Genomic DNA, 14,900 nt, shown 5'->3' with positions numbered 1-14,900 from the left:
ATATTATATCTTGATATGAATTTTTCTGAGCCTGATTATAAAAATAAAATGCAATCTTATACAGCAGACCAATACTTTTGTTTTAAAAACTTAACTGCAATATGGAATTTCTGGCCGATACGATAACCGATAATTCCTTATATTTGTAAGGCAATAACTAATATATCGGTATCGGTATTATTACATATACATTTTTCTGAGCCTGATTACAAAAACAAAATGCAATCATTGTTAATATTACTTTTGAATGTTCTCAGAAAATTCTAAAAACAACAGTAACATTTAAAAAACGTTAGACTAAAATATTTCAGACAAAATAATGTTTCTGCGCCAGAATGTTATTAAAAACCAGATAACATTTGTTCACAACCTTCTGAGAACATTCCCTGTTAGCTGGGGATCAGGATGTGTGCGCGCAATGCAAGCGCCACTTCAACCTTCAGATATCTCTTGTATTTGCTGACGAGCACAAATGATAATCAGTCGAGCATGTAAATGAGTTCACGTCTGCTCCGTGTGTCTCGCGCCGATATCCTCCAGATCCTCGCTCCAGTTTTCTTCTTGCTTTTCCTTCTTCAATCCATTCAATGTTAATGTCGTGCGTGTGTATTCGTGGCACGTTTTACTTTGCTTACCAAGAACTGACTGGGTTACGCAGGCCTCACGTCTCCCTCCCCTCGCGCTTATCAATTATTAAAGCCCCGATCGATCATTTCAGCAACTTGCCTCCATCCTCCGCTCCTCACAAAGTCAAACCTCTCCCACCCTCAATCAATGGCTGGATCACCTCGGCGTCTGCTTTTATGTCAGATATCATCTGTTTCATATTTTAAGATTTCATGTTTTCCAGCTTTGTGCTCCTCTAAAATACGCTAACTGTTATTTCCACACTTTTGAGAGGGGAGAGAAGAGAAAAGAAACAGTGCTATTTTGTTTTGGAATCTTTTGAAGTTTGCGTGTGTGTGTGTGCGTGTGTGCGTGTGTGCGTGTGTGTGTGTGTGTGTGTGGTTGTGAGAGCGTGAATGTGTGTGCCCGTGCGCGCGCGTGTGTGTGTGTGTGTGTGTGAGTTAATGTGTGTGTGAGTGTGTGTCTGATCATATACTGATAAAATTACAGTTTTGAGTATTTATTTGATCATTTGTTGCATCATATGTGAAAATATTTGAATTGGTTTTAAATATTCACATACTTGATATTAATAATCGAGTTTGATAATCAAATAAAATGAGGATATATACCATGGTAATATCATGGTTTTCCTTAAATTATTATGGAGTACCATGTAAATACCAACATTAATCGATTTGTACCGTAATATCAGAATAAGGGAAATTAAATATCATTAATGTTGATGTTTAGCAGACCTTTTCCACTTAGTTATCTGAATGAGGAAATATTGTAGATATCTATTGTTTATATGTGTGTGTGTGTGTGTGTGTGTGTGTGTGTGTGTGTGTGTGTGTGTGTGTGTGTGTGTGTGGTGTGTGTGTGTGTGTGTGTAAATTGCTCCCTCTGAAAATGTACAAAAAGATGATTCATAAAGTACATCAGTATTTTATTGGCATTAATGTGGTGTAAAGGCACGCGAGACGAGTTTTGCATTACTGTTATTTGCTAATAACTTTGCTGTTTTAATAGATATCATGCTATTATATTATATTATTAGTAGCCTGTTGGTGTAAGGCAAATACTGTGCATTTAATTATAACCATGTCAACGTCAAATGTGCAGATTTTGCCTCTTTGTTTCTGAAGGCCAGCTCTTGCACTGCACTAGTTACTCTCAGATATTATGGATGCATAATAAGGTTTGCAAAGCAACTTTAAGCATTTTAATAACCGATATGAGCCGCTGTGTTTCTCATTCAGCGACTCCTGTCCTCTCATCAGGTCTCGTGGGTTTTTGCTGTTGTGAATGTTCGGATTCGATAGCGGTGGCAGTCGTAATGGATGGCGGGTAATTTTTTGTGATGTGTTGCAGAGAAAGAGAGAAGGGATGAAGAGAAGAGGGGGATGGTGGGCCACGTTATTGATCTTTGATACGTGCAGCGGCAGGCAAACATACGTGAATGAGAGACTGTAGGCCTATAGCGTGCTTTACAGCACCGCCGACTGAGATTCTGTCGCTCACAGCACTTCTCAACGACTGCTGACTCTCACTTCACCATTTCAGCTCAATTCAGTCTACAGATCATAAGATTCATTCAGATGAGACACACACACACACACACACACACACACACACACACACACACATTTGTTTTTATGACATATGGGGACATTCTATAGGTGTATTGGCTTTTATACTGTATTTTCTATCCCCTTACACTGCCCCTACCTCTAAACCTACCCATCACACACACACACACACACACACACACACACACACACACACACACACACACACACACACACACATTTCATTGGCAGATGCAATACTGATATAAGATGATCTGAGCATTCATTTGCCGTACTCAATATATACAATATATATTATGAATTAGGGATGCAGCGATATGGAATTTCTGGCTGATACGATAACCGATAATTCTTTATATTTGGAAGAGGATATATCAGTTTCATATATTGATATTATTATTTTTTCTGTGCCTGATTACAAAAACAATATGCAATCAGATAAAGTGGACAACTGATTTTGTTTTAAAAACTTAACTGCGATATGGAATTTCTGGCTGATACCATTAACCGATAATTCTCTATATTTAGAAAATGATAACCGATATGTTGTATTAAATATTGATATTAATGTTTCTGTGCCTGATAACAAAATACAAAAAAATAAATCATATACAGTGGACAACTGCTTTTGTTTTAAAAACATGCAATATGGAATTTTAGGCCGTTATGATAACCAATAATCCCTTATATTTGGAAGCTGATAACTGATATATATCGGTATTATATCTTGAAATACATTTTCGTGAGCCTGATTATAAAATCAAAATGCAATCGAATACAGTAGACAACTGCTTTTGTTGTAAAAACTTAACTGCGATATGGAACTGTTGGCCCTTACCAACAATTCTTTATATTTGGAAGCCTAGAACCGATATATCGGTATTATATCTTGATATCATTTTTTTTTCCGAACTTGATTACAAAACAATATGCAATTAAATACAGTGGACAACTGCTTTTGTTTTAAAAACTTAACTGTGATGTGGAGTTTTTGACCGATACCAATAAACAATAATTATTTATATTTGGAAGCCGATAACCGATATATCGGTATTATAGTTTGATATACATTTTTCTAAACCTTAATTGAAAACAAAATGCAATTACAAAAACAAAATGCAATCAAATACATGGCAAATTGCAATCCATTTTTTTTTTTCAAGGTAAAAAAAACGCTGACATTGCGTCTTCCCTCTAGCATAAACTAAAGCATGCATAATGTTATATAATAATGTGTGCAATAAAAAAAGAACTGTAAAAATTACTGAAGGAAACTAGTTAATTTTACTCAAATATTACTTAAGTTTCTAGGTTTATTTAATATTAAAAAATGTTCTCTTTATGTGTACTCAAATGTAATAAGTTCATAGCACTCGCACATAGTTTTTAAACTTGAATGGTTTAAAGCAATCGGTTTGAGTTACCTTAGCACATCTCATCTTCTTTGCTAATGTTACTCATTTCTGAGAAGCGTTCTGTAATGTCTGCGTGCCACTAAATTCACTATAGAGGGAATATATGGCATTCTATCAAATGTCTGCATACTATTGTATATATATATGCTAGTATTTATAGTCTCATTGTGAGTCACCAGCTATAACATTTACGATTAGCTTTAAATACAGGAGAAAATCTGATTTTACTTCATGAGAGCCAGTAGAATAATACCGTTAATCATTTCTACTTGGCGTTGTGTGATTATGGGACACTTAAAGACATTTGTTGTTGCACTGCCGTCACCTTTCCTGTGTGTAAAAATCAGCGCCAAGAACGAGTCGTGTGTGTGTGTGATGTGGGAAAGCTGCCGTTTATATTGTTGATAATTGTCGTAATATCTGAAAATGATCTGTGAGTAATCTTTACAAAACTATAGAGTTCTGCTGTTTGCTGCAAATCATTTTTGCATGGAGGGATTGAACTCAAATGAGCTCTGAATCATGTTTTATATCATATGAGACATTATTGTTAAGTGTTAATCATTTTCATAATGTTTTACACTGCACTGCATTGTTCATAGCTACAACTTTAAAGTGTATAATGCATCAACAATATAACACATTAAATAATATTTTTGAATAATAAACATACAACAAATTAATTTGCATTATGAATGCATTTATAATGCATGTTATTATAATCAATAATGTGTATTATGAATTAATTTATAATCCATTAAATGCACATATCATAGTGTCTGCTAATGTTTTAATTCAATCTACAAATGAATTATATTTCATAGTTACTGTCAAATGAGTGTTTTGCATGAGTTGTAATGGGAACGGAGAGTGATTATCTCTATAATGATGTCTGTAGTGTTATAACTCATCATTATCCCGTAGTGAAAGCTTTGCAGAACGGAGAGAGAAACAGATGTTGACATCAGCAGAAGTCTTACTCTGGTAAAACACACCGCTCTCGTGTCCCAACATGAATCAGGAAAACACCTGGCCACACACACACACACACACACACACAGTGCTCTCTCTTTCACATACACTTGAGAACCGGTGTCTTGAAGCGATGTCTTTCTTTGTCAATGCCAGCGGCGGTGTAATGTGAATCTGTGAGTGTGTTTAGTGAGTGTGTGATGAGAGACACGAGAAAGTGTTTGTTTGGAGATAACACTGGATTCACCAAAGTTCAGTTAGTTTGAGGCTGGTTCATAATTACTCTTCAGAACAACAGTGTGTGTTCATTGGGTTTGCGAAGACAAGACTTTAAACGAGTGAGTGAGTGAGTGAGTGAGTGAGTGAGTGAGTGAGTGAGTGAGTGAGTGAGTGAGTGAGTGAGTGAGTGAGTAAGTGAGCACGTATGTTTGAGTGTGTGTTTGTAAGTGTGTGAGCATATGTATGTATGAGTGTCTGTATTTTTGAGTGTGTGTGTGTGTGTACATGTGTGAGAGTTTGTTTGCGTGTGTTTGTGTGTGTGTGTGTGTATGCATCAGTTCACATCTGAATAATTTTCCTTTCTATAGCAGTTTATTATATATCACACTCTCATGCGTTTTGCTTACAATATCCATAATTTAACAGTAATTGTATTTGTTGTCCGGCTGCGATCCTTCGGGAATCACTGCAACGATCCTTCAGTTTAATATCTGTGTGCTCTAAACTAACAGAAATGCAGTATTTTATACACCGTCAGTTGACTAATGCTATATCTGATTATATCCGTATCACAGAGGTTCTGTTCAAACACATTTAATGAATCACTTTCTGTGATATACACTCCCCTAAAGGATTATTAGGAACATACACTAATACTGTGTTTGACCCTTTCGCCTTCAGAACTGCCTTAATTCTGCGTGGCATTGATTCAACAAGCTGCTGAAAGCATTCTTTAGAAATGTCCCGTTCCACCACATCCCAAAGATGCTCAATTGGGTTGAGATCTGGTGACTGTGGCGGCCATTTTAGTACAGTCAACTCATTGTCATGTTCAAGAAACCAATTTGAAATGATTTGAGCTTTGTGACATGGTGCATTATCCTGCTGAAAGTAGCCATCAGAGGATGGGCACATGGTGGTCATAAAGGGATGGACATGGTCAGATCAATGCTCAGGTCGGCCGTGGCATTTAAACGATGCCCAGTTGGCACTAAGGGGCCTAAAGTGTGCCAAGAAAACATCCCCCACACCATTACACCACCACCACCAGCCTGCACAGTGGGAACAAGGCATGATAAATCCATGTTCTCATTCTGTTTACGCCAAATTCTGACTCTACCATCTGAACGTCTCAACAGAAATCGAGACTCATCAGACCAGGCAACATTTCTCCAGTCTTCAACTGTCCAATTTTGGAGAGCTTGTGCAAATTGTCGCCTCTTTTTCCTGTTTGTAGTGGAGATGAGCGGTCCCCCGTGGGGTCTTCTGCTGGTGTAGCCCATCCGCCTCAAGGTTGTGTGTGTTGTGGCTTCACAAATGCTTTGCTGCATACCTCGGTTGTAACGAGTGGTTATTTCAGTCAAAGTTGCTCTTCTATCAGCTTGAATCAGTCGGCCCATTCTCCTCTGACCTCGAGCATCAACAAGGCATTTTCTCCCACAGGACTGCTGCATACTGGATGCTCTTCCCTTTTCACACCATTCTTTGTAAACCCTAGAAATGGTTGTGTGTGTAAATCCCAGTAAAGGAGCAGATTGTGAAATACTCAGACCGGCCCGTCTGGCACCAACAACCATGCCATCCTCAAACCTGCTTAAATCACCTTTCTTTCCCATTCTGACATTCTCTGAACTCTGTCTCGACTCGGACTCGAATGAGCTGGTCTTGAGTACAACACTGATTCACACCCAATCTGACGCTCACAGGAACTTATATTTTGCCCTCTCATACTGCTTGATTTTGGCGCGTGTGTGTGTGTGTGTGTGTGTGTGTGTGTGTGTGTGTGTGTGTGTGTGTGTGTGTGTGTGTGTGTGTGTGTGTGTGTGTGTGTGTGTGTGTGAGTGTGTTTTAGTGGGTGGATTACACTCGAGTGTCCTTCACCGGCGCTCATTCACTCTCCTTAATCTCAGAGCTTAACACAACTGTCCTCACATTTCAGATGCGTTATTAAACAGCCTCTTATTTGGCCAAAATTCCCCCTTGGTGTCAGTGAAAAAAGGCCTTATTGGAGGCTTACTCTAAATTGATGTTTTCACAGCACAAGATGGATTTCCCAAAGCCTTCGGTGCGTCAATATCTTTGCACTTGTAAAGTGTTTGCAGAAGCGGCTGCGGCAGAACATAAAACGCTCAAACCCGTCCTGGCCGTTTATGGTTTTGTTTATTCACGGATGAAAAGCTTTCATAGAGAAGGCCATTCAATATCATTTTTTTATGGAGAAAAGTACCTCTGAGGGTGTTCTTTGTGCATTATATGTTAACACTTTATCTGTTTTAGGACCGGTGGAGGATAGGGGGGGCTAGTTTGGAGTTGTTTTGGGATAAAAACAGAGCAAATGGAAACCCATGAAGTCAAAATGGCTGACGACTCCCTCCTGTCTCATAGTTTCAGACGCAGACCTCAACAGACTGACTGACTGAAAACACACACACTCGAACACACACACTCACACACCCAACACACTCTGAGTAACTCGCTCTCGGCCATCAGTTCCTATTCAACCCTCTTTTAAATACGAAATGGACTTAAATAAGTCACTGTTGTCATCCGATATGAGTATAGAGATGTGAGATTGTCGGGCATTTTATATTTTAGAGATATTAAAGAGAGCCTGTGTGGTTTTGCTTTCCTATGATGCATCTCATCTGTGCTTAGGATCAGTTATTAATATTCATGCTATATTTGATCATCTGAGTATTAGAGATTACCATTAAATTTCTGTTCCCATTTCAATGTATAGTATATAAAACACACACAATAGAGACTAGTTGCATGCTCTTGTAAATAATTGTAAGAACGCTTTAGTATGAATTGTTTGTGTAATAATGCATTAAAATACATTTTATTTTAAAATACAGTAGCATTCCTCTACTGTGGATCTGAACTCTGAGAGAGAGAGAGAGAGAGAGAGAGAGAGAGAGAGAGAGAGAGAGAGAGAGAGAGAGAGAGAGAGAGAGAGAGAGAGAGAGAGAGAGAGAGAGAGAGAGAGAGAGAGAGAGAGAGAGAGAGAGATGTCTTAGTTGTGCTGAGGTGTAATTAATCACGGTTGCCAAGCGATCCATTAGACATTCAGATGCTCACAGATTGGACATGTGTCCAGGCGCAGGTCACTAATGCTGCCCTCTCTAACCACACGCGTCTCATGGGCCGGAGCCACACAACCCCCAGAAGCTGAGAGGAGAATACCTATTGATTACTTTACTAATAAATCTCAGATATCAATATGATGAATAGATGTGGTGGAGTATTTCACAGCTGGAATGCTTTTATTAGTCTCTTTACTACGACTGTTTCTGCACGTAAGGAAAGTTCACTACAACCTCTCGATTCAGATGGTGGATGGATGGATGGATGGATGGATGGATGGATGGAGAGAAGAGATGGATGGATGGAACGGTAGATAGTTGGATGGATGAATGGATGGATTGAACGATGGTTGGATGGAGAGAACGATAGACAGTCGGATGGATGGATGGATGGAGAGAATGATAGACAGTCGGATGGATGGAGAGAATGATAGACAGTCGGATGGATGGAGAGAATGATAGACAGTCGGATGGATGGATGGATGGATGGATGGATGGAGAGAATGATAGACAGTCGGATGGATGGAGAGAACGATGGTTGGATGGAGAGAACGATGGATGGATGGTTGGATGGAGAGAAGGATAGACAGTCGGATGGATGGATGGAGAGTGATAGACAGTCGGATGGATGGATGGAGAGAATGATAGACAGTCGGATGGATGGATGGATGGATGGAGAGAATGATGGATGGATGGTTGGATGGAGAGAACAATAGACAGTCGGATGGATGGATGGATGGATGGATGGATGGATGGATGGATGGATGGATGGATGGATGGATGGATGGAGAGAACGATGGATGGATGGTTGGATGGAGAGAACGATGGATGGATGGAGAGTGATAGACAGTCGGATGGATGGATGGATGGATGGATGGATGGATGGATGGAGAGAGAGAGAAAAGGATAGATAGATAGATAGATAGATAGATAGATAGATAGATAGATAGATAGATAGATAGATAGATAGATAGATAGATAGATAGATAGATAGATAGATAGATAGATAGATAGATAGATAGAGCGCGGTGAATAAACGCCTCCTCTCGGGCTCCGTTCCAAAGGGACGCCGGAAACTGCGCTATCGATCAGGCGGAGGTCACGCTCCGTAACCGGGCGCGCGCTCGGGCTGTTTCTGAGAGTCGACGGGTATCAGATGGAGCCCGCGGGCGCGCGCGCGAGTGAACGCGCGGCAAAACACAGACGCGAGCGTTTCGGAGAAATCCCACGAGCGCTGATCTCCATCTGTCGTCGCTCCGTCCCCAGATCAGCCTCTGACAGCAAATCGTTCTGTAATGTTTGATGGTCATCCAGTGCAGAATCAGAAACACACACACACACACACACTCCGATCCAACGCGAGGAAACCCGCATCTAAAGCGCAAAATTAATACATTTGACTAAATATATATTTAATGGACTACATTATTAAAAGTCTTGCACGTGTTGCCGGTCAGTGAAGGCGTGCGTTACTGCGCGCTGAGTTATCGGTTTGTTTTGGTTCCCAAGGCTCTGAGTTAAACTATCAGGAACCTCTAACGCCGTCTCACCTTGCGTGCATTTAATAATATGATACAAAACTGCCATATGAAGTCCAAGCTTACACTTGCGGCAAACACTCTTAAAGCTTATGGACATCTGTGGCTGCATGAGAAGTGTGTGAAAATATGACTTTATATTATAAAACATGTAGAGACTCACAGCATGTTTATCAGGCACAAGTGCAATATTTAATATGAGATATTATTATGAAAAATGTTGCCAATTATTACATTCTTTAAAAAAATGCTGGGTTGTTTTAACCCAAATATGGGTAAAATGTGGTTTTCTATTACATTGTAGTTAATATTTGTCCATAAATATTTGTGTATTTTTTAACCCAAGGGAAGGGTTAGCCCAAACTTGCCCATCATTTTTTTAAATTCAATTTTAGTCCATATTTGGTCCCGCATTGCATTTTTTCTTCTTTTGATCACATGTTGCCCCAGGAACACATTCATATAATTAGATAGCGAATAATACATTGAATTAAATGGAAAACCCAATATATGGACATTTTACCCACATATTAATATATATTTCATAACATTGAGAATCATATTTCCTGAAACCTAAACTGTTCTGGTGTCCACATTGCATAACATACGAACAAAATATGATTTTCTCCACTTGTTTCTTATGCTCTAAACAATGTAATGACACTCTAAAAACGCTGGGTTAAAAACAATCCAAGTTGGGTTGGAAATGGACAAACCCAGAAATTGGGTTGTTTAATTGGTCCATTCACTGGGTTCAAACAACCCAATTTCTGTGTTTGTCCATTTTCAACCCAACTTGGGTTGTTTTTAACTTAGCATTTTGTGGGTGTATGAAAAAATATATATAATAAATAATGTTTTTTTTAGCAGCAATGCCACAATATATTATGTATTATATATTTGTTCATGCATTTAAAAAAATGCTGAGTTAAAAACAACCCAAGTTGGGATGAAAATGGAGAAACCCAGAAATCGGGTTGTTTGAACCCAGTGAATGGACCAATTCAAACAACCCAATTTCTGGGTTTGTCCATTTTCAACCCAACTTGGGTTGTTTTTAACTCAGCATTTTTTGAGTGCATGAACAAATATATAGTACATAATATATTGTGTCATCGCTGCTAAAATAAATAAACAAACAAACAAATAAATAAATAACCTTCTTTATTTTTAAGAGTGTAGATGCATGCACTTTAAACAATGCTGGGTTAAAAACAACCCGCGCTGGGTTGAAAATGGACAAACACAGAAATTGGGTTGTTTAATGGGTCCATTCACTGGGTTCAAACAACCCGATTTCTGTGTTTCTCCATTTCCAACCCAACTTGGGTTGTTTTTAACTCAGCATTTTTTGAGTGCATGAACAAATATATAATACATATATTATGGCATCGATGCTAAATAATAATAATAAATTAAAAAATAAATTAAAAAATATTTTTAAGAGTGTAGATACATGAACTAATACATAATAAATAATATATTATGGCATCGCTGCGTTAAAAAAAAAAAAAACAAAAAAAAAAAACACTATTTTTACGAGTGTAGATGCATGTTATGTCTCCCAGATGTCCCCGTGGATCCCGGCGATGTGAGGGGGTCTTACCTGCAAGCCTCAGCGCGGACATCCGCTGGAACTCGGGCTCCTGTAACCATTTCCACATCCGCCTGAAAGTCTCGCGGCCGGACTTGAGTTTACTCCACGGCTTCGGGTTGCGCAGGAGGTCCGACAGGGTTCCCTGCGACCGACACAAGATCCTCTGGGCGAAAATGGCTTGCGGTATGCTGTAGCGCTTCAGCTCGGCCGTGATCCGCTGCGCCACCTCTTTGGTGTTAATCTCCTCCACCTGCCCCGCGCCTCCGCTCTGCGCTGCGCCGGCCACATGACGCTCTCTCTCGGCTAACATGGATCCGTTCGCCTGCGAGTGCAGATGACTGTGGGGGTGCATCCCGTTCAAATTGGAGATCATACCGTGTCCATGTCCGCCTAAACTCCGTGCGAGATGCTCCTCGCTTCTCGAAAGCATCGCCGCGTGGGACTCGAAGCCTCCCGGAGAGAGCATCTTATCGTTGGGGAGGTGCGCACCGGGTCCGTACGCGGAGAGCGCTTGTTGGGAGTTGTGTAGAGAACCAAGCCCGTTAGAGAGCGGGGAGAGTGGCTGGCCCATACCGGACATGTCTTTGGGATAGTGGCCGTATAAGTTGCCCATTGAAGCCAGGCCGCGATCGTCGCGCATGAGGGTGAAACTCCCGCTGACGTTCCCGGTGGCGAGGCGCTGGTGCGCGGCGTGGTGATGCGAGTGCGGGTGCGGGTGGTGGAACTTATCGGAGACTGTAGAGATGGGTGGTAGATGCTGAAGCGGCGTGAGGGTGGTGTACGTGTTGGATAAACTCATGCCGGACTCACACATGGTCATTGCCGGATGCAGGTGTCCGGAAAGCGCGGGGTCGCTCCGGTACTCGCCGGCGCCCTCCAGAATCGAAGCCATGCTGGACACCATCGCCGAACGCCCGTGGGACACCAAGTTCCGGTGGGAAGCCGACGACGGTCTACCGTGCGAGGAATTCATCAAGTCCCCCGCCTGGGAGTGCGACGCGACGCCGTGCATGTTTCCAATGTTTTCCATCGTGAGCTCCATCGTTTGAAAGGGAAGGGAAGACCTGCACAAAAAAGACCCGCAACGATTTCAAAACCAATCCATCGATTTCAAACAGTCCGCGGTCGGTCCGGCTCGGTGCGCCGAGGCTTTTGTCCTGTGTTTAAATCGCCGTTCGCTCCTGCGCGTGTGGCTCGTTCGCTGCGCGGCGGCGCTTCTGCTGGGAGGCGGGACGCGCGTCTGTCTTTGAACGAGAGCGCGCGTCTGTGTGTCTGTGTGTGTGTGTGTGTGTGTGTGTGTGTGTGTGTGTGTGTGTGTGTGTGTGTGTGTGTGTGTGTGTGTGTGTGTGTGTGTGTGTGTGTGTGTGTGTGTGGGCATGTTTTTGTGAAATATCAGGACACAAATGTGTATAATGCCATGGGTATGACACAGGTATTACAGGAGAGGGTGAAATATGAGGACATTACCCATGGCCCCACTTTACAAAAGGCTTATAAATCACACAGGAGGAGTTTTTATGAGAAAGTAAAAATGCAGAATGTTTCCTGTGATGAGTAGGTTTAGGGTGTGTGTGTGTGTGTGTGTGTGTGTGTGTGTGTGTGTGTGTGTGTGTGTGTGTGTGTGTGTGTGTGTGTGTGTGTGTGTGTGTGTGTGATGGGTAGGTTTAGGGGCAGTGTAAGGGGATAGAAAATGCGGTTTGTACAGTATAAAAACCATTACGCCTATGGAATGTCCCCATATGTCACAAAAAGAAACGTGCGCGTGTGTGTGTGTGTGTGTGTGTGTGTGTGTGTGTGTGTGTGTGTGTGTGTGTGTGTGTGTGTGTCACCTTTGACTCTAGCATGGAGGAAGCCTTTATGACTAAGGTCATTAAATACCAGCCGCTCTTAAACTCCATCTCAGAGTTCGGTTATCGAGGTAGACTACTGGTGTTCATCTTCGGCAGCTTAGGACACACTCATAGGCTGGTGGTACGAGACCTTCAGCTACTTGGGAAGCCCAAGAAAATGGCCAAACAGCTAGCGAAGTATTGTGCCCTGTCCGCTATTATAGGCAGCCGCGATAAATGGAGGAGACGCTGCTACTTATACCCATAACACCTGAGAGATGAGCTTTTGTGAAGATCTGTGTATGCCACTGGGCCATGATTTTGTACATGCGTTTAACTGCACCTATAATGTTTCTGTCCCTGTAAATTATTTCTTTTAAAGTGGACTTAAATAAATTGTTAAAGTGTGTGCATGACGTGCGCTGGCCTCGGTGCTGAAGTCTCGTCTGTTCTATCAGTATGAGTTCACTTTCTCTCCTAAAACAAATAAAGCACATTAATTATTTATTTAGGGAACACTTCATTTTAAGATACAAACTCTTCTGAGTAGTGTTCATTAACTACATGCCCTTAGTCACGGTTAGGCTTTAGGGTTAGTTACTCGTAATTATGCATAATAATTTACTTTATTTCCCGGTGTCTTTGTTACACAGTTAAAATAATGAAGTGCATTGATTACAGTTAGTTGCGTGTGATGTAGTGTTACCTAATTTACTGTTACTACTATATGTAGTAGTGTTACCTTTATTAGGTGTATATATAATTCCCGTAATATTAATATGGTTTTATAGTATTAATCTGATCTGAAATATGCTGTTATTTTGAATGAATATGTGATGCATGACCGGATTAATAATACCCAAACAAAAGATTATAACAACATATTTATGAAACATCAAATATATATTGCATGCAAAATGTGTTTATTTATTACATAAACATATAAGGCTAGGTTTGCATGCAATTTATTGCTTTATAATAAATATAGGCCTGTCTTCTTACAAAAATTGCTTTATTGAAAATGCGCAGATGTCTGTTAATATTGCATTGAAACAGATACACACGTGTTGCCAAATAAAGATATAATATGCATTCTTAAATATCATATTTCCTGTCATGCAAACTAAAGCATGTTGTGAGATATAACGCGTATAAATATCGCACACGTGAGGATAAATGCGCGCTGATATGATGACCGTCGGCTCTCCTGCGCGTGCTTCCTTTTGGGTGGTCATTGATAAATCTGATCAATATATTGACTGACACTGATTAATTATGTTTTTTGACCCGGGCTGAGGGGCAGCACAGGTCAGAAAGTTTTGCTGCAGAGAAGAATGAACGCAAAGCGAGGAGGAGCAGCCGCGGGAACACAGGTATATATACTGTATAACATCATAGATCGGGTTACACTTTATTATAAAGGGTGCTCTGGGATTATAGTATTTAACAATAGGGGTAGGATTATGATTGCATTTGCTTTAGGGTTAGTTGCATGCAATTATGCATCATTTATATAGTTATTATTACTATAGTAAGTGCATGCAACAGTGGGTTACACATGGACGGTGTCATGTTTACAGTGCAATTATATATTTAAGTGCTGAGTAATATTTATTAACACCATGCACTACTATAGGGATGCAGTTATGCATCATTTAGAAAGTTATTATTATAGTGATGTAACGTGTGTAACAATGATACTGTAAAAACAGTGGGTTATACTTTATTTTTTAGGTGTCTTTGTTACACTGTGATTATATATTTAAGTACTGAGTAATATTAATGAACTGCATGTGCTTACTCTGGGGTTAGTTGCATATTATTGTGCATATGGTAAATGTGACATGTAAAAAATAAATAGGCACTGTATAAGTGTCCCGGTTTTTATTTATTTATTCGGTTGCATTAATAGGTTATTTATTAGTTGTATTAATTTATTTGGTGAAACTTAGTCATATTGTAGACCTCTGTAATTCTCTGAAGTAATTTAAAGCATGCATTTCGGACTTTTTCCGCTCGTGCACATCATTTGACTCATATTAAATG

The 14,900-nt window shown here is 40.4% G+C and overlaps 1 protein-coding gene across 1 annotated transcript in view; it reads right to left on the bottom strand.

Moving 5' to 3' along the window:
- The window catches only part of onecut3b (one cut homeobox 3b), a 31,091-nt gene extending 18,871 nt beyond the window's left edge, over positions 1-12,220 (bottom strand). Inside the window, exon 1 of the mRNA XM_067453362.1 lies at positions 11,035-12,220. Within this exon, the coding sequence (XP_067309463.1) occupies positions 11,035-12,067 (1,033 nt within the window). The 5' untranslated portion in view covers positions 12,068-12,220. The remainder of the gene's footprint in view (positions 1-11,034) is intronic.
- Between the last annotated feature and the right edge of the window lie 2,680 nt (positions 12,221-14,900).

Source organism: Pseudorasbora parva, chromosome 9 (genome assembly GCF_024679245.1).
Source record: "Pseudorasbora parva isolate DD20220531a chromosome 9, ASM2467924v1, whole genome shotgun sequence".
Taxonomy (NCBI): Eukaryota; Metazoa; Chordata; class Actinopteri; order Cypriniformes; family Gobionidae; genus Pseudorasbora; species Pseudorasbora parva.
Note: the sequence above shows the minus strand (reverse complement) of the source record. Positions and strands in the feature narration are given on the sequence as shown.